This window comes from Protopterus annectens, chromosome 10.part0 (assembly GCF_019279795.1).
Source record: "Protopterus annectens isolate FY-2018-M chromosome 10.part0, PAN1.0, whole genome shotgun sequence".
NCBI classification, from domain to species: Eukaryota; Metazoa; Chordata; order Ceratodontiformes; family Protopteridae; genus Protopterus; species Protopterus annectens.
Window position 1 is genome coordinate 376,130,968 of NC_056744.1, and position 20,663 is coordinate 376,151,630.

General features: G+C 41.5%; 1 protein-coding gene across 1 annotated transcript in view; it reads left to right on the forward strand.

Annotated features, from left to right (window-relative positions):
* Positions 1–20,663, forward strand: part of RGL1 (ral guanine nucleotide dissociation stimulator like 1) — a gene marked incomplete in the record, with an annotated part of 287,380 nt that overhangs the window by 191,651 nt on the left and 75,066 nt on the right. The window contains 2 exon segments of the mRNA XM_044085296.1: positions 15,305–15,498; positions 17,632–17,750. Coding sequence (XP_043941231.1) covers positions 15,305–15,498; positions 17,632–17,750 — 313 coding nt within the window.

Sequence of the window (20,663 nt, forward strand, 5' to 3'; positions counted from 1 at the left end):
TTTTCCTTGCAAAAATGCTCCAAATCTGTCAGATTGTGAAGGCATCTCTTGTGCACAGCCCTCTTCAGGGCTCCCCACAGATCTTCTATTGGATTTAGGTCTGGGCTCTGGCTGGGTCATTCCAAAACTTTAATTTTCTTCTGATGAAGCCATTCTTTTGTTGATTTGGATGTATGCTTGGTGTCATTGTAGCATAATTGTCTATTATTTGAAAACCTTGCTGCTGCTTAAAATTTGTATGCATTGCAGGAGATAAAACCTGGATGGGTAGTTTAAACATTTTCTAATCTCATATGTGCATTGCAATTCTTGTTCATATGTTTTTTTTAGGTTTTCTGATGGGGACTTTATTTTTCCTGCTTTATTTACCATTCACCTTGATGCGAGCATGAATTATGTGTTGGCCATGAGGATGGGTGCTAGAGTGGTCAGTCATCACTGGCTGAAATAATTCCAAAGAGTTTATTTTGTTCCTTAACTTGTTTTCAGGTTAGGATGGGTCTAAGTTCCACACAACATTTCCATAGCCGGACCTAGCAGAATTAAAACTTGAGAATGGAAGTAACAGGGTCCCCATATGTTCATCTTTAGGGCTGTCATTGCGTACAATTAAGTAGTATTTGAGCTTACTCTTTGAAAGGGAAATTGAAATGCTAACTTTCTAAGAGATTTGTCAGTGTACGCAGATGTTAATCACTTTCCATATGTATTTTTTTATATGTTATGTTTGGCACGTAATGTTTTTTTTTTTATGAACTATGAACTCTTTAAGTTTCTGCTTTGTCTGATTTTTCTTCACATTTCGGTGCTCACTGATGCCTATACAATGTGTGAGGCAGGCGATTACTTTAACGTAACCAAACCGAAAGAGTCGAGCAGCATATGTGTTCATGTTCAAAGATGCAATACATTGAAAATGTAATGGCATTTTAAGGTAAAATGTAGGCAACAGAAGCTAGGAGCCAGGGGGTCCATTTTAATTTGAAGTAAAGAAGAAAGTGAGTAAAAATCACAAAGTGAGAACATTAGCATCCTTGAAACTAGAACTGTGGAGAAGTTTAAGATTAGAAAATCAAATGAAGTGAAAAGCGTGAGAAGGGATACCATCATAATCTCTACATACTCTGCTTACAGACGTTATATAAAGTTCCAGTTCTTCTTATCTTTTGTAGGTCATCAGCTCACATGACATTACAAAATATGTATATAGAACGCAGGACTTGCTCCTGTACAGAACCCATAGTAGTGCTTGAAAGGGATTTTCTTTGTGATAGGTTTCACAATAACTTTCCTGATGAGTTCATGCAGATAAGCAAGCCATCCGTCTCTTTTCCATACACAACAGTTATTCGCTTAGAATGCATCACTTGTCAGGTACAATTTCTTAAAGGCTATTTGCCCCATTGTGCTGAGAACCCCAAGTCTAAGTTCTAGCAAAAAAAAAAAAAGTCAACCTAGGGCCAAAGTTATGACTTCTGTCTAAGGGTGCCTGGTTTCCCTAAAAGGATGCAAAACGTCTTCGTTTGTTGTACATTTTTTGCCTGTCTGCAGCATTACACTGAATAAGTTATGCTAGGAATGAACATATACTCACCATACATACTGTTTTTGTTTTTCATGGCGGAAAGGAATTTAGTGCACCTTCTTTGTAAGGGTTAGGATGAAACTAAGCAGTCTCTAATGACATTCCTTTGCAGTCTAACTCTGAGTTAGCACAAGTACAGTTTTACATATACATTATCAGTCACTGTAATCTTGCAAAGCACTGACTAGAGGAGTTTATGAATGAATAAAAGAAGCAGTGAAATCATGCTTAAGATGATTCTTTTATGAGTCAGCAGACTGGCTCAGCATCTGTAGGTACACAACAGTAATATGTTGGGTGTAATCCAAAATCATCCAACAATGTTAGGAATGTCTGTTTACTGGCCCAGCGGCATACCTCTGTTTACTGAAGCCGTTACTTCAGGCAAATAACGTGTGAGAGAAGACAGACAGCAGATCTCTGTTACCAATGACTATAAATAGACAAGTACTTTGTTTTCTGGAGGAAAAGGGGTAAAGTACAAGTTGGAGAAAATGTACTTGTGTATTACTGTCTGTTTACTGGTATTTCCAGATTTCATTGATTGATGATTTATTCTGCATATTAAACTAAAGCTCTGCTGTAATTGTTTCAATGTATTTGGATTATCACATTAATTTGCTGATGCATTTGTGCATTGTTTTAAGTGTTCCTTGTATCGCATATAACTAACGGCTTTAATTTTTGCTGTCTTGCCTTAGGCACAGTATGACTGAAAAGTGTCACTAGATGACTTAACAAAACTTTTGGGGTGAGGTGCTTAACTAATGAAAGAAACTGGCATCTCCTACTATTGCCAGAGTGTAGCATGATAAAGCCCTGACTGTGGCTCAGATGACCAGGTATTGACTAAAGATCAAGGCACTAAAGAACATGGAAAAGGGTGGTAGGAGTGAGTGTTCAGGCTACTTTAGTAGTAACATCCATTCACAACAGTGGCTGGAGGAAGGGCCAATATACCTGCCACAAAGCAGTGTGTCGTTACTATAGCAGGGGTTAAAAACATATGCATATCCAAAGGCCAGGACTTTAAGGGACCCATTTGTCACTTCTGTTATTGGGAATGGGAGGAGTTGGGACATAAAAACCCCATCATGACTAGCTGGATGGTAGCCACCCAGGATCAGCTTTTGCTCATAGTAGACCAAGGTGGAACAAGTAGGCTGACTCAGTGTGAGACAGTTGATCTTTTGCAGGCAATGAGGACAAAAACACAGGGAGAGAAAAAAAACTAATAATTCCAGAGCATGGGTGCTGCCCTGTCACTGTTTTCGTAGTATCTTTATTGTCAGAGCTGAGAAGATGTTTTTTGCTGTACATACTTAGGATTTTTTGGGGGAGTGGGGCTTCCTGGCTTTCTGACATCCTCCAGTTTGCCCATTTATGCCTCAAATACCTTCTCTTAAGAAAGCATGGTGATTGAGAAATTAGTGGCAGGGAATAGGTGGTTATTGCACTTAGGTTGGGTGGGTTGTCATTCCACATCCATAGGTCTTGTCCCTTGCAAGTGTGGCATGCTGTGCATTAACTCTAATATTATATATTCATTTGATTCCATGAGCCTCCATACAGCTACTTACCCTAACAGTGCTCTGGGGCAGTTGCAACCTTGGACTATGATCCAGAATGGTAAATCAGGCCGCACGCTTGGTAACTGCCAGTAAACTTGTCACATATTTTTGGAAGTGTGAAAAATACAGCAAAACTGAGAAGCCTGTGCTACTAAAACAAAAACTTATTGAAAAGCAAATACCACCCTAAAGTACTTTGGTATAGCAAGAGGAAAACAGACTGCAAAGAGAGGTGCCTAGCAAATCAGATACCCTTTGAAAAATTTGACTTCTGTTGAGGGTCTTGGCAGGACGTTACCCTTCTCTTTACCCTGCTTATCTTTTTTATCCTCATAAAGCGCACTGAGTACAGATGCCTGCATTTCTTTCTGAAGCAGCCCAGGAATTTTGAATTTTGATGTACTCAAGATACTTGGAAATGGCTGCTTATTGTACAGCATTTCTCTGTGTCATAAAGTTGCACTTTTGTGGATTACTCTGCGGTAGTTATGGTGCAGTTGTGGAAATTTGTCACCTGGGTATTGTAGAGAGGCAGACCATTTCTAACCGGGTTTACGTCATTTCAACAAAAAACCTGTTTATCGAGTAACTATTCCTTGAACCCAAATAGATGAAACCTGGCCGTTCCATCCACCTTTTTCACAGGGAAAAGAAATGGCCATCCAAACTAGTGCCTGCCACTAAACTCTAAAAATGTAAAACCCATCCAAGTGAATGGATGACCCTGAGATCACACTACAGTGAGGAAAAGGGCAAATTCCTGATGATGGTCAACTGTTGTTTTTCCCTGTGAAAAAGTTTGATGAAACAAAAGTTCCATGAAAAAATTTTTGACAATTTGGGTTTGAAGAATAGTTATTTGACAGAGTTTTTTCGATCAAGTGATATAGACCCTTTCTAACCAAGGGGGAAACATGCAAATGAAGTATTAAGATTCTTGTGGCTTGTAGGTAACAAAAGAAGACTGTAGTAGAAGTAGTGCAGAGTGGGCAGACCTCCCAACCATTCCAAATTACTCATTTTTTACTGAGTTTTGGGGTCCAAATGAAGGGTGCCACGATTTCCGAGTGGCACCCCTTCATTTCCGATTTTCTTTTTGCTTTTTTAAAATTTTCGTGCTGTTGGAGCTGACGTCATCATGTGCGCAATGACGTCAGCTCCGTCAGGCTGCCAGCCAGCCAGAATTGAGCTCAAGGAGCTTATATCATCATTTCTGGCTGGCGGGAATGAATGGGGAACAGCAGAGGAACTTGTGAGCAGCGCACTGAAACGACGGGAATGGGGAACAGAAAAGCTTGTATGCAGGAAGCTGAAACAGCAGTTCGCAGAGTTTGTGAGCAGGGATTAATGGCAGCAACGAACTACTCAGGGTAAGGAACCACTCGTTATTCAGGGTAAGAGGTGTGTGTGTGTGTGTGTGTGTGTGTGTGTGTGTGTGTGTGTGTGTAAATGCCCCCATATAATACACTTGGTGGCTAGAGGTATTCAGGCTCAAACCCTGTACCTTTGGTACAGGGTAAAAATAGCCTACTATCCCTAGCCACTACCATTTCTGAGTGAGTTGAGAGCTATGATGAGAAGTGAGAACATTCTTTTTCTGCTAACAGTTGAAAGTTATGCTCTGAGCTTTGTCCAGATTTTTTTTTGTACTAAGAGTTGAGAGAGCTATGATGAGAAGTAAGAACATTTTTTTCTGTGCTAAGAGTTTAGAGCTATGATAAGAAGTGAGCACACAATTTGTATTCCCCATTATTGTTTTTGTGCTAACAGTTCAGAGATTTGGTGAGTGAGAAGTGAGAACTGAATTTGTATTCCCCCATTATTGGCTTTGTTGTTTGTTCATGTTTTTTGTGTTGAGGCTAAGAGCTATGTTGAGAAGTGATAAATTAATTCAGTAAATGATGGCTATTAAGTTTTGGTCTTCCTATTTTTCAGGCAGCTGCTGATTTGGCATAGTGGTATGTTGTTCTGACTGTAGTGCATAGAGTCCTGGGTTCAAAACCTGCCAGTGAAATGCATGATGGTAACACAACATTTTATTCTAGCAACTTTACAAAATTATACAAGCAATGTTTAAAATGTGTCCCTGGTTTTTGACCCCCCCCCCAAAAAATGAAATTAAAAATAACTGCGAGATGCTGTGCAAGATGCCTATGGCTTACACTACTATCATTCTATTTATAGTGTGGGTGTGAAAGCAGACTTTTATGATGAAAAAGTTCTGAATTGGGCAGTTTTGTCATTATTGGTTCATGTGTTTTGTTTCATTGCCTTCAGTACAGATTACTGGTAAAATGTTCAAACAATAAATTTAAAATGTGCTCTAACGTGTGTTGTATTATACAAGGAATGTAATTTAGTATAGTGAGGAAGGTGTATAAAGAAAAGAACAGATATATGTTTCTTGTTTTGTGTGCAAGGGGCCAATGATTTGAAAACAGCCCAAAGGTAATCTTTATCCACCACTGGCCAGATGCATTTTCTTTGGATGTGGTGTGGGTTTCAATGCTGTTTCAATGAATGTGAGTTTCAAGGGCAAATAAGTTTTAATGTCAAGCCTATTTTCATTGTGAGACCATATTGCTTTGTTTACCAGATGATATCTTTTAGTGTTTCTGCATTGTTGTGCAGTAAAATGTAAAAATAAAATCCAAATCATTGTAGAAGTAAAGCAGTATGCATACATTAGTGTTTATGGTAAATGGGGCAAAATAGCCAGGTAACAGGACATTGGAATGGCTGCAGGGGGACTCTGGTGCCATGTTTTGGTTGTCTGTTCTTCAGTTTGCGTTCAAAAGTTGGTATCCCACAATTCCATTTGGAGTGGGTGGGGTTACATAATTATGTATGCAAATTAGATGTTAATCAGCGTACAGATTTGTACCTATTTTTCATGGGCCTTGTCCAGATTTTTGATGTTTCCAGGTTGAGAGGTATGAGAGTGGGTCAGCATTAGACAGGAGAATGATGTACCATGATTAGGCAGTAGGAGCAGTAAAGGGCATCAGGAGAGCCTTTGCAATTCTGCATCTGATTTTTGTACGGGAAGCTACTCAGTGGGGTTTGATACTTCCACTAAGTCAAAAATGGGAAAAAGTATCAAAGATAGAGTACAAATTTATTTTATTTATTTATTGACATTTGTTTACCGGGAAAGTCCACTGGGCTGAACAGAGTCTATTTTCAATGAAAGCCCAGGGAGAAAAGCTCCAATGCACAGAAACAACAAGGTAGTTACAATATTCGCAAGAATCACTACAATACAAAAAATTGTCAAAAATAAGCGATACAAATAATGACAGAGTATCAGAGATAGAGTACAAATTTATTTTATTTATTTATTGACATTTGTTTACCGGGAAAGTCCACTGGGCTGAACAGAGCCTATTTTCAGTGAAAGCCCAGGGAGAAAAGCTCCAATGCACAGAAACAACAAGGGAGTTACAATATTTGCAAGAATCAGTACAATACAAAAAATTGGCAAAAATAAGCGATACAAATAATGACAAAAACAAGCAAATTCAAACAATAATAAAAGTGTCAGGAAAATCAGGTTAAACTGAGCAAATGTAGGAAACATGAAGTGAAAATTGAATGATGATGAAAAAGAGAATTGAGAAGGACCTAACTGCCCAGGTGTCATCACAGGTCACAATAAGGCCCCATATATTAAAATGTCTTCAGAGGTGCGAGTAGGAACCAGGATGTAAACTGCCCTTACAGTTCCCTGAAAAGTCCTGGTTGGTGAGTTGCTTTTGCACTAGAGCTGAGGCTGTCAAGCTAATTTGACAGGTCATTATAAGGCCCTGATGGTCAGAATGTCATCATCGGACCCATGCTGTCAGAGGTCCAAGAGGTCTACTACCTTTGAATTCATCTGACAGTATTTGTTGCCACTTAATAAGGTACATCTTTCATTTTTTAATGTCCTTGCTACTTTGAAATTGTATTTCTTTTGCAGGGATGGTAAAACAATAAATACAATAAGTAAAAACTACATTATTGTGTGGTGGTGGTGCTGCGGTAGCATTGCCGCCTCACAGTTAGACGTTGCCCATTCGATTCTCAGTTAGAGCGTCTTCTGTGTGGCGACATGTGTGAATGGGCGTTCCTTCGTTGAAGGTTGTGCATTAGGCCCGGCAAGCCAGCATGTCAAAATCTACTGTCAATCATTAGCGGACCGGAGTTCTGCTGTGGCGACCCCTAACCGGGAAAAGCCAAAAGACACAAACAATTTGATGGAGTAGGTCTTGTGTCACAAATACTAGCTCTTTATAACCTTATTAATCATGGAGCTTGTGTCCTTGCCTGACACATTTTGTTTTCTGATACTTTAACAAGATATGAGTTAAATCCTTGCCTTTTGCCTTTACTTTCTTTTTTTAAGATGAGTGGCAACATAAGCGTAGCCAGGTAGATAGACAACTTTTCCTGAAGATGCTGTGTTAAGGTGCTGTGAAAGTAGTAGTTTTATAGTATTTTTTCTACAGAATTTAGTCTTCCCTGGCTTTGCTCATGATTTGTTCAATAGACATTAAAAGTCGAATGGCTTTTGCCCACTGCTGAGTTCTCTGGATGAGACATGAGTTAGTGTATTGTAGCTTGGCAAGGAACAGCACATATCCAACGTTACCTAGCCTTGTAGCATTCCAGGAAAGCTTCTGAAAGGTATTTCTCCCATGAGTCTGTGGAAAATCCTGTGGAATTTGAATGATTTTTGTAAAATATTTATTTTTTTTACTGCCTTATTACTTACCCACTGATCATGTTTTCAGGAATATTTTATGGGCTGCAGGGTTATAACATCTGGGCACATTTTGAAGTAGTCGTAGTCCTGTCATTTCTTACTATGGAAAGAAAGAGAAAACAGAAAGCTGTGACAAAAGCAATCTCCTGGTGGTAGTAATGGCTACCATTTGCTTTGTCCTTGCAGTCCTATCCAAAAATTTTCAAAGTGCAGTCACAAGCTGTGTGTGACATAGCAAACACATTGTTGTACCAAACATGCATTCTTGAAGGAAGCGATCGTGCTTGGCTGTTTTGATTTATGTAGTTAATTAGATTCTAATCTTTGGAAGGTTGCCATCTGGGCAGATGCAGTGGAACATGTGCTGTTTGTGATTTCAGCTGAAAACTGGGTGGTCTGTCAACTGCCAAGTAATGCCACAGTATAGAAGTGTGCTAATGAAAAGTACCAGTTATGACTTGCAGGGGAGCAGATATCCCTTGGCGCTTATTTAGGCAGTAACATAGTGTTAAGTTTACTTTGTGCTGAATTTATTTCACATTACCATCAAGCACAGTGTGTGATATTAGACAAATGTGGATAAATGTAATGCGGCCGTAGATGAGGGAAGTTTAGTCCCATATACTACACAAACTCTAATTATAAGTTAACTTTTATTTTAAATTCTCCTCCAAACATCATGTATCTGATATGCAAGCTTGAATGTCCACAGTGTTTTTGAGCCTCTGCAGTTCCTTTGCTGTGCATCTAACCTTGCTGTGAAGAAAAATGCTTGCTATGCAACCCCTAATTTTCCCCTCTTCAGTTTGCTACCCTTTCCCTTCTGAAAGCTGGCGTTGTTTTCAACTTTTGTTGATTCATTTAGTACTGTATAACATGCACCCTGCCACTTAGGTGCTGTAGCTTCAGTGATACAGTAAGCTATGCAGGCAGCTCCCATGCAGAACAGCACAATGTGGCACAATCCAGCTGCACTGATCTCCACCTCTAGTCCTAAGCACAGGAGTACCTGGCACACATTAGTGGTCAAACACTTTTGAGTGCCACTCAGCAAAAGGGACAGTGACTCTTCACCCCTGGGAGTACCGTGATTCAGTTCTTTGAATCGTGGTTGTTCATGGTGGCATACTAAGAGAGATTCCAAAAGGCATGTGCACTTCTTTGCCCTATCTTTCTATATACTACAGTTAGGGTCATTTTATTTTTTTTTTAAATTTTAAAACCCTTCCATGTTCTTCGTGTTTCACTGTTGCAGTCATCATAGTTGGGTTATCTGCCTGCAGGTAGACCTCAGTCGGCCCAAATACCAGATACTTAGTATTTCTGCGTCGGTTGCTGTCGCTCCAGGTCTGACATCAGGGGTATAAAAACAAGCAGCCAATGCTATTGCATCAGTCTTTCTTGCTGTGGAGCCTGAAGCAGAAGCAGTTTGCACAAGTGCCAGTTGGCTGCTACCTGAGTTCTCGTTTCCGAATTGAATTATCATGAAGTCTTCTAAAGCTAAGTACCCCATCGGGGATCCTTTTTTCTTGCTTTAACCGATGTCAGAAAAAGTTAACAATTGTCTTGGCTGTGGAAAGCAAATACCACATTGAGATTTCCAGTCTTAATGTGCCACCTGTTTAGGCCCAGACCACAACGTACCTCGTTAGTTTTGTGCCTTGTTCAACGCTCAAACTGTTCATCGTCGGGCCCATATTGTTGCTAAATACTTTCGCTCTCGATCTCCGTATTCCGAAAAGGCTTCGGTAAGCCATCCGACTAGTGATCTTCTGAAAAAACGTAAGGATAAAGACAGAGACAGACTGCACAGGTCCAAAACTGCCGATGCTTCCATTAAGCTATTTGCCAGTTCGCCGGTACTCAGTAAGGAGCTTTTGCAGCCCCTGATGCCCACGTCAGTGGATTCACAGGCCTCTACTGAGAACCGTTTGGAGTCCGGTATGCCACGAGACACTTCTTCAACTATGGAACCTATGGATGTCTCTACCTTGGATGGGTCCAGAGCTGCTGAGCAGCCACCGGCTTCTGAGGAAGTTCTTCACACTACCGATATTCGACACAAACTGACGACTTTTTTCACGTCTTCAGTTCTGTCTAAAACTACCGAGTTTCTAAGCCCAAGAGTACACGCTACACCTAAAAAACTGACAACCCAAACTCAAGCACCTACTTCCTTGCCACAACATCAAATGCTTAAAATGGCAGAAGACCTTATTATGCTAATTAGGGGAAGTCAGCCTTCCCCTGCTAAGAGAAAAAGAGACCTGTCCCCAGCAGCTTTAACAGACCAAGAGTCCGATGACTCTGAGGTATCTGATTATGAAGACATGCCTTTATCTGGTTATGAGGATTCAGTTGCAGAGGAATCCATTCCCTCTGCTTCTCCTCCGGAGGATTTTTCTTATGGTGAAACCTTACATACTTTGAGAACATTTCCACTGGGAATGCCAAGACTATCCTCAGTCCAAAAAGAGGCTCAGAGAATTTCTGGATTTGCCACAACATAGGCCTTTAGCAATATCCCTAGTCCTGGATGTTGTGGATGATGTCTTTATGGAAACCAGTTTAACTCCTGATACTTTACTCCCTGCTCCTAGGAAACCAGACAGGTACTACAGAATACCTGACTCCCACAAATTCCTTTTCAAAAATCCTACTGCTGACCCAGAGTTCATCTCCCAGGGGCCTAAAGATATCAAAGCAACTGCAGCTAAAAATCACACCCCTTTGGACCGGGATTCCAAAGCTTTAGACAGATGGGGTAAGAAAGTATACACCTCTGCAACTCTCACCATTAGGGCTTTGAATTGCCAGTTTCACATGCTGAAATACCAGCAACATGTTATGGAACTTATTAAGCAAAAAGTATCTACCTTTACAGACTGGGCAGAAAATAAAGAATTACAGGAGCTTATGCATTCTGCAAGCCAAGTCAGCAAGCATAATTTACAATGTGGCTTTGATGCCCTAGAAGCATCTTGCAGGGCAGCAGTCACTGGTTCGGTACTGAGAAGGCATGCTTGGCTTAAGGAGCAGACCTTGCCAGACCATGTCAAATCAAAATTACTGGATGCTACTTTGAACAAGGGCAATCTGTTTGGCACCAAAGCAGAAGAGGTTCTTAAAAAGATGGGAGAAAAGGCAAAATCTATGCAGACAGTCAAAGATTTCTTGCAAGTACAGCCTCCTAGATTCAATAGGCATTGAACCCTCAAAACATTGAGCCTTTCCAGACCCCTCAAGGCCATCTCAAACTAGACCAAGGGGAAACAGACCCTCCAGACTACAGTCTCAGGGTATGCAGAGATCTAATCAATGGAGTGCCTCCACTTCAAAAATAGGGAGTGCTAAACCTCCTCTTACGGAAAGAATTCACAATAACGTCTCAACTCCACTCCCCACCTCTGCCCAACTGCTTGTTGCCCCTAGGAGGAATACTTGCCCGTCATGCAAAAAACTGGGCTTCCATCACCAAAGACTGATGGGTCCTCAACATTGTATCCCAGGGATACAAATTTTACTTCCACTCACTGCCAACCCCAAAAGGGTTCCTAGACCTTTCTCCAACCAGTGGGCAGAGGCACAAAACCAAGTTCAATCCCTGCTCTCTAAGTGCAATTCAACCTGTTCCTGCAGAAAAGATAGGTCAAGGGTTCTATTCTAGACTTTTCCTGGTACCCAGAAAAGAGGGCACTTGGCGCCCAATCCTAGATATTTCCATTCTAAACACCTTCCTGGTGGTACCAAAATTCAAAATACTCACCCTGCAGCAGCTTCTTCCCATGCTGGCCAAAGATGCCTGGTTAGCCATCCTAGACTTAAAAGAAGCCTATCTGCATATCTCTATCAGGGACTCCTGCAGGAAATATTTATGCTTCAGGGCAGGATCTGTGCATTATCAGTTCTCTGCACTTCCCTGTGGCTTATCCACTGCTCCCAGAGTATTCACAAAATGCCTGGCTCCAGCCATTGCCTACTGCAGACAGAGAAAAATTTAAATTTACCCATATTTGGACGACTGCCTGATTCAGGCAGACAGTCAGGAAATGCTGTTAATCACCTGACATTTGTAAAAAAAAAAAAAAAACTTCTAACCTCCCTGGGGTACACCATCAACGAAAAGAAATCAAAACTAGTCCACGGTCAAAAGATTGTATTCCTGGGGGCAAGCTTGGACACAGCATCCCAGATGACATTCCTTACTCCAGAAAAACAAGACTATCTGACAGATTACTTCACTCAAATGGACACAAAAACCCAGCTATCCACAAGGAAAATCCTGCAGGCCCTAGGGTTCATGGCCTCATGCATCCTACTAATTCCATATGCCAGACTGCATATGAGGAAACTTCAGTGGTATGTAAGTCTTTGGTGCCAACATTCTCAGGACCTGGAAACTGTCATTCCTATCATACCTTGACCAGGACAGAGTTTCTTTGGTGGGCAGCAGCATGCAACCACAACAAGGGACTTCCCTTTACTCAACCCCACCCCACCCAGACCCTAACCACAGACTCCTCAAACTATGTGTGGGGGGCACACCTGGATGACAAGTGCATTCAGGACCACTGGAGCCCAAGTCAAATTCATCTGCACATCAACCAGAAAGAGATGCTAGCTATTCAGCATGCTCTGACAGCTTTCAGATCCCTACTCTCACCAGGACCCCTGCTAATAAAAACAGACAACACCACAGTTATGTGGTACATCAACAAACAGGAGGGAACCCACTCTTACCCACTCTGCAGGCTAGCCATGGCCGTGTGGAACATGGCCTTGGACATGCAGGTACATCTGCAAGCTCATTTCCTGCAAGGCAAACAAAACTCACTGGCAGACGACTTAAGCAGAAATCTCCAAGAACCACGAGTGGCAATTAGAGCCCAACACCTTCAGCCTTCTGATTCAAAAATGGGGGACCCTAGAGGTGGATCTCTTTGCCTCCCCCTGCAATCACCAGCTCAGCAAATTCTGCACCAGGGAACCTCACACCAGGGTCTGGAAAGTGGATGCCGTATCCTTCCAGTGGGTAAACCTCTCAATCTATGAATTTCCCCCTCTGCCCCTTCTCTCAAGAATATTGCTCAAGATAAGACAGGACAGACCAAGGACAATTCTGATTGCCCCAGACTGGCCACGCCAGCACTGGTACCCACTCCTGCACAGCCTGTCACCGGTGCCACCCTGACACCTACCCCAGAGCCAGAACCTGCTCACTCAGCAGGGGGGTACAGATCTTGTATCCGCAACTGCAAACCATGAATCTTGTAGCCTGGCTTATTCCTTGAATTCTCCCCCAGTGACCAGCCTAAGCAAGCAGGTGCTGGACGTCATTCTTGAAGCCAGAAGACCCAGTACAAGGAAATCCTATGCTGATAAGTAGAGAAGGTATTGCTCCTGGATTCAATTTAAAGGGGGGGACACAACTGCCCTCCCTACCTCTAATCCTGGATTACTTAGCAAATCTTCTCCATGGAGACCTATCCCTCTCCTCCATTAAGATCCATGCCTCTGCCATCTCGGCTTATTACAACTCTGAGCAACCCCTCTTCTCTCACCCTTTCATCAAGCAATTCCTGAGAGGGGCAAACAATTTAAGGCCACCAAGGAGAGCACCAACCACTGCTTGGGACCTTAACTTTGTACTGGAAAAGCTCACACTACACCCTTTCTGAGCCTGCAGCATCAGCAAAGTTAAAATTCCTCTCTTGGAAAACAGCATTGCTTCTGGCCATCACTTCAGCGAGAAGAGTGTCTGAGCTACAAGCACCTATGGCCGTGGAACCCTTCATTATTTTTCATGCTGACAGGGTCTCCCTTAGGACTAATCCTTCCTTTATGCCTAAAGTGGTGTCCAGTGTGGCTCTCAACCAATCTATCCATTTGCCAACCTTCTTCCCTAATCCTCAAAATAAAGGAGAAAGGATCCTGCATTCCTTGGACGTGCACAGACAGCTCAGATTCTGCCTGGATAGGACTAAGCCCTTCAGGAAATCTGACCAGTTATTACTCAGTTTTGCACCAGGGGCAGAGGGCAAGGCCATTTCAAAACAGAACATTTCAAAATGGATAGCACACTGTATCCATTTCTGCTACAAACACCATGGGAAACCAACCCCTCAGGGGGTCAAAACACCTTCCACTAGGGCAACTTCTACTTCTACAGAATTCCTCAGGGGAGTCCCTACCAGGGACATTCTGGAGGCTGCTACCTGAAGTTCTGTACACACATTCACCAAGCATTACCACCTGCCTAGATTTTCCAAATCCAGGGTGGGTTTTGCAACTGCAGTCCAGCAGGGCATACTAGCCAGCCCAAACTCTTCTTGACTGCCACCACCCTTTCTACAGCTTTGGGAATCCATCCAAGTGTGATGACTGCAACAGTGAAACATGAAGGAACATAGTACAGTTGTGTACACTTATCATAAATGTAGATGTTCGAGTTTATTCACTGTTGCAGTCCTGGTTTTCCTCCCTCCAGCCCCTTTCTCTTTCTCTCTCCTTTATGTGTATATTACTTACCCCTTGCAGGGGTATAGGTATTGGTATTTACTTTTTACTGGTGGTGATTTTTCCATCATAGCTTAGCTCCCTATTGGGGGGCTCCTGACATTTGGGGCAAGAAAAACTGATGTAAAGGCATCGGCTGCCTGTTTTTCAACCTCTGCCGACATGACGTCAGACCTGGAGCGACAGCAACCGACCCAGAAATACTAAGTCTTTGGTATTTGGGCTGACTGAGGACTACTTGCAGGCAGGTAACCCAAGTGTGATGACTGCAACAGTGAATACACTCAAACATCTATATTTATGGTAAGTGTACACAACTGTACTTTTTGGGGCATAGTTCATGGCTGTAAAGCATTTGTTTACCCAGTTTACAAAAAAATACATTGATACAGTTACATTTATTAACATTTGTTTATTAAGACGTGAGAAAATCATCTTTCTTTTAACTTTACAAACTCCTAAAAGGTACCTACAGTTAAAAATGCTCACTTTGTAGATATTTTTGTACTTAATGAAGATGAGTTTTATAAACCTGTTTAGTTGTTGCCTTTAAAAAACATGTGGACTTCCTTGGTTATGATGTAGATTTTAATTTAAATTCTCTTTATCAGAGTTCACCTTCCCTCTGTTATTATGAACTATTCAACACATTTAAGAGACTTGTCAAAGATAGGGTCAGTAATAGGACAGTGCAGATCGAAACTGACTGTGACATTTGGTAGCTGTCATTGATAAAGCCAGGTCATGTAAATACAAAGACCTGTGATTTAATGCAGCCATTAAAAGTTAAAGAAAGGCTTTTTCATATTGCACTGCAGTCACACACCTGCACGAGCACACACACAGTACATGCAGTAAATTAACCTGTGTTCTTTATATCTGTAGTGCAATCGCTTCAATCCTGAGGGCTTGGCTTGATCAGTGTTCTGAAGATTTCAGGGACCCACCAGATTATCCATGCCTCCAGAAATTACTGAAATATCTGAAGCAAACTATGCCAGGAACAGACCCAGAGCGGCGAGCCCAAAGCCTTCTCGAACAGTTCCAAAAGCAAGAAGGCACAGATGTGGACAACTGCAGTAAGTTACACTCTTTAGGTGAGATTTTTAGGTTAACAAGGTTAGTTACCAAATTAATGTCATCATCTCCCAGATTCAGGATGTTTTGTATACAAAATCATTTTGAGCCAGTCCCAGTGCAACAAATATCAAGCCCCTATTTGCCCCATTTGTACCTGACGATGCCCTGCATCCAAGCTCATTGAGTTGGGCAGACGAAAAATGAGAGCTTTGAATTGGGTGTTCTAGATTTTTTTTTCCAGGGATGCATAGTCAGGGTCAAAGCTTAATACCATAAAACTTGTTAAATATTCAATCTGTCTGAAATGGATCAAGTGAACAATATGTATCCCAAAAAACTGCTAATGGCACAATGTACATTTATGGTTTCAAGATTTCCACCTGTACAAAGAACAGGTAAGTTTTATTGTATGATATCTTGCCTTAGTTATTTTAAATAGCTTCCTTAAATAGCCAGACCCGATGGGTAGCATTTCTTTTTGTGTTTATATAAGCATGTCTGGATGTCCTGTCTTTCCTTTGGACATTATTTAGTGCTGGTGAGAAGTCTGTCAGTCTTTGACAATAAATGAAACACGCTGCATTTTTTTTTTTTCTTTGCAGAGCTTTATTTGTATGTTCACATTTCTGTGCTACCACACTGTGTGCATACATAACTTTGTAGATATGTAAAGATCAGAATTGCTGGACTGAATTCACCTACTTGGAGGAGGGGAGAAGGTTGGCATAATGGTTAAGGTGTTCACTTTACAGACACAAGGTGCTGGGTTTGATTCTCACATGGGGTAACTAGCTATGCTTAAAAAGGCCCACAGGGGCAGTTAGCCTAGTACTAATCTATGAACCTATGGAATGAAGGCAGAGTGTCTGTGTATGTTAACGTGTGGGTTCATTGATGAAGCCAGTATGGCTGCCTGGGTAGAGGTCCTGTAACAGATCAGCACTCACTTTCCCTAAATGAGATAGAAAGAGTATAAGTGTATTTGGATGGGATTTAAAGGATAAGCTGCTATAAAGACTTTCGAAGGATGGGCCTCTATGATTGAAATTACCCTGAAGATGAATCTAGGTATATGTGCCCTTAGGCACAGAGACGTTTTCACTTGCATCTGGGGCTCATTTTTCAGTGACACTCACAATGGAACCTTTTTCATCATATGTTTTACACTCTACCCAAAAGTTATGAGGTCTTGAAGTTGTTTTTATTACACTTTACGAAGGTGCAGGAGGTCAAAGTCCACTGCTCATAATTTTATACATTTTGGAAACAGAATTCCACCGTAAATGTTTGTACTCTTGTGCATTTAACACTAGTAAAATACCTTTCCTAGAGCAGGTCTTAAAATACGGGTGACACTTTCTGTGCTACTTTAGGCAATTACTTCAGTCAGAGAAAGAAATCATTCCATCCTCTCACAAATGGCAGATTTTTCTAAAACTTGTAACCATCCTAACTTCAGAGTCACAATTTGTCCTTCATCTGTAGTGTGTGTTTGGTTCAGCTTTTCATAAATTTTGTTTTGTTCCTCCACTTAAAGAGAGGTTGTATTATTCTGAGAGTTACTGTAAAATGTTAGATTGTAAATGTATAAAGTCATAGCTCTTTAATATTAGACATGAGTTGCATTAAGTTTGTCTACTGTAATATCAGTATTTTTCTTTTGTCTAAATTAACAATAACATTTATACTAGCGAATAAAGTCAAGACCGCTTAAAGCTGTATATGATACATAAGCTTTTTCAGAGATTATTAGGTTTTATTTATTAAAACATGGATGAAAATGTTCCAAAGGGTAGACTTTAATATTGCAATAGATTTTCAGTCATAGGTGCATACTGAGTGAGATGAAAATCCTTTCTAATCCTCTCTAATCATAAACATGCTAAAGCAGTTGCTAGAACTTTCCCTGTCTTCTTATTTAGTAATCTAATACAGCAGAAAAATAGTGTATTTTCTGATCTGTTGTTACTATACCCTCAAAAAGTGTACACAATTAATTTCTGACAGCTATGTTTTTGCCTTAAGATACGGGAACATGGTTACAGATTCAATAATTCTGACCAGTACAGCTGTTAAAGCAGAATTCTGATACGATCACTGCAGTTTTTAACCCTGACTTCTATTCTTTGCAGCGCTTTTCTTGAGTAACATCACTCCCGCTCAAGTTGATGATGTGGAGGTCGATGGTGCGGAAGGTTTTTTCCAGTTTTCAGAAAGTCAAGTGGCTGAACAGTTAACGTTCATGGATGCGGTAAGTGAAGACCCAACAGTATGATATGTCAGATCAAAATGTAGCTACCACTGTGTTTGTATACATTTTGTCTGCTGTCAACATTTCCTTCCTTTTGAAGAGAATGCCTGGATGTTAAGTGTTTTGACAAAAGTACACCTGGATGCATCAGACTGCAAAGATGCTGATGGTTTAGAAAACGGACATCATTCTCTGGGAAACTGTTAAGGGTTTAAGAGTCCACTCTGTAAATAATGCTTAAAAAAAAAATAAATAAAAAAAGAGTCAAGCCACACTTGTCTTGGGCAATAGGCAATGACTTTTACAACCTTAAGCATACAAGTAAATGTTCTGGTAGAGAAAGTCAAAACAGTAAACGTAGATTTCTGGTAGTGAGACAGGTTCTTTGTTCTTCTTTCAGCTTTTTATGGTTAGGGGTCGCCACAGTGGAACTCCGGTCCGCTAATGATTGGCAGTAGATTTTTATGGTGCTGAGGTGCCAGCTCGATGCCCAACCTTCAACGAAGGCACGCCCTACGCATGTCTTTCAAACACCACTCGACTGCGGGGAGGACATGCAGACTCCACATAGAAGGTGCTCCAGCCGAGAGTCGAACTGGAGAACCTGTTGCTGTGAGGCGACAACGCTACCGCTGCACCACCGCAGCTTAGGAAAGAGGAAAAATTTAGGTAAAATAATGAATGGTCATGTGCAAGCATTTTTGGCATAAGCATTCCTATCTCAATAACCAGTTAAATGGGTTGTATTTTTTTGTTTACTGTCAAGTAGTGTTGTTTCTGCGCTGTCCTGTGGTTACAGTATTAACCTGGGAATTAGGAAAAGGTTGCTTAAAAGTGCTGCTGAAGACATTTTCTTTGCTGTCTTGTCTGGCACATTATGCCCTGATGATAAATGTGATTTACTATTGTCTTTTTTTTTTTTTTTGAGGTTAAGCTCCTCCAAGTCTCTTTGCAAGTGTCTAACGTTATGGCCATAAAAGGCTTCAAGGGGACATCAGCCACTCACAGAAGTGATGCAACACCATTGGCAGCCCTGTGCCTTGGAAGTAAATGCCTCCCTCATTACATAGGTTCCACTGGAGAATTGTTGGTGCATTGTGTACCTTGGAATATGCTCCTTTTACATCCCCAGAGAGAGGCAGAAACACAAAAGCCTTTAAATCCAGTTTTTCCCCAGCAGGCTGTCAAAATATTCAGTCTGGTAGTCAAACCTTTGCCCTGAGCAGCTGGATGGCAAACCTGGTGGCAGTAATTGTACTGCTCCAACTTCTACTTCAGTTCATGACTTTAGCAAGCCATACACTTCCTCTTTCACTCAATTCACCTTGATAGAAGTCAGGGAGAAGAATTTCTACCTCCATTAATACCATTAGCAAATGAAATGCTGTCCCATCCCATTCCAATGCATTCTGACCATGGTATAAGACATATTTTAGACGGTCTTTTCTATCACCTGTCAAAGGACTCCCTTCCCATATGTCTAGATTACCTTATCTTTTTAAAGAAGTCCGAGTTGAGTATTAGGAATCATTGGTAAGTGTATTCAAATTACAGGCCAAGAATGTTGCTATGGCAATGAGGCCTATTTCCTTTCAAGCACCACTGGCTGTTGTTAGGAGGGTGGAGGAGGCTCTACACACCAGAAGAAACTCAAGAATAGAGAATGAAGTTCTATGATTGCCATCTTTCTTCACATTGTGAAGCATCTGCTTCCTTATAAAACATAGGCTGAGGTTACAGTCCACAAAGGGCTTTGGAATTCCTCTTATGTTTCTAGAGTAACTGTTCCCTTAATTCCATGGGCACATCTCCTTTTCCTCTGAGCATTCTAGAAGTTAGTGCAGAATGAGACATACATTTTTTGCCCCGAGAGGCATGACAAGAAGCCCATTAGCTCCCCCCTGGGGTGACAGCAGTGCACCTAAACATTGAGCCATAGCAGTCAGCACTTAGGACTTAGATTCCTCCACTGTGGTCACACACCAGGTCAAGTGGTAATAGTCATTCCTCTGGGTATGAAAAGGATGGAGATTCTTGACTGCTGGATGCTCCTGTTTTGATTCTGTCATTAATTGCCTTCTTCTTTTGGCTGCTCCCATTAGGGGTCGCCACAGTGGATCAACTGTTTCCATTTCTTCCTGTCCTCTGCATCTTGCTGTGTCACACCAACCACCTGCATGTCCTCTCTCACCACATCCATAAACCTTATCTTAGGCCTTCCTCTTTTCTTGTTACCTGGCAGCTTCATCTTTAGCATCTTTTTCCCAGTATACTCTGCATCACTCCTCCGCACATGTCCAAACCAACGTAATCTTGCCTCTCTGGCTTTGTCTCCAAACCTTCCAACCTGGGCTGACTCTCTAATATACTTATTCCTAATCCTGTCCATCCTCGTCACACCCAGTGCAAATCATAACATCTTCAACTCTGCCACGTCAAGCTCTGACTCCTGCCTTTTTGTCAGTGCCACTCTCTCCAACCCATGTAACATAGCTGCTCTCACTACCCTCTTGTAGACATTCCCTTTCACTCTTACTGGTACTCGTCTGTCAGAAATAACTCTTGACACTGTTCTCCACCCACTCCATCCTGCCTGTACTCTCTTCTTCACCTCTCTTCCACACTCACCATTACTCTGAACTGTTGATCCCAAGTATTTAAACTCATCCACCTTTGCCACTTCTACTCCCTACATCCACACCATTCCTCTATCCTCCCTCTCATTCACGCACATATATTCTGTCTTAGTCCTGCAGACCTTCATTCCTCTTCTCTCTAGAGCATATCTCCACCTCTCCAGGGTCTCCTCCACCTGTTCCCTACTCTCACTACAGATCACAATGTCATCTGCAAACATCATAGTCCACTGGGACTCCTGTCTGATCTCGTCTGACAACCTGTCCATCACCATTG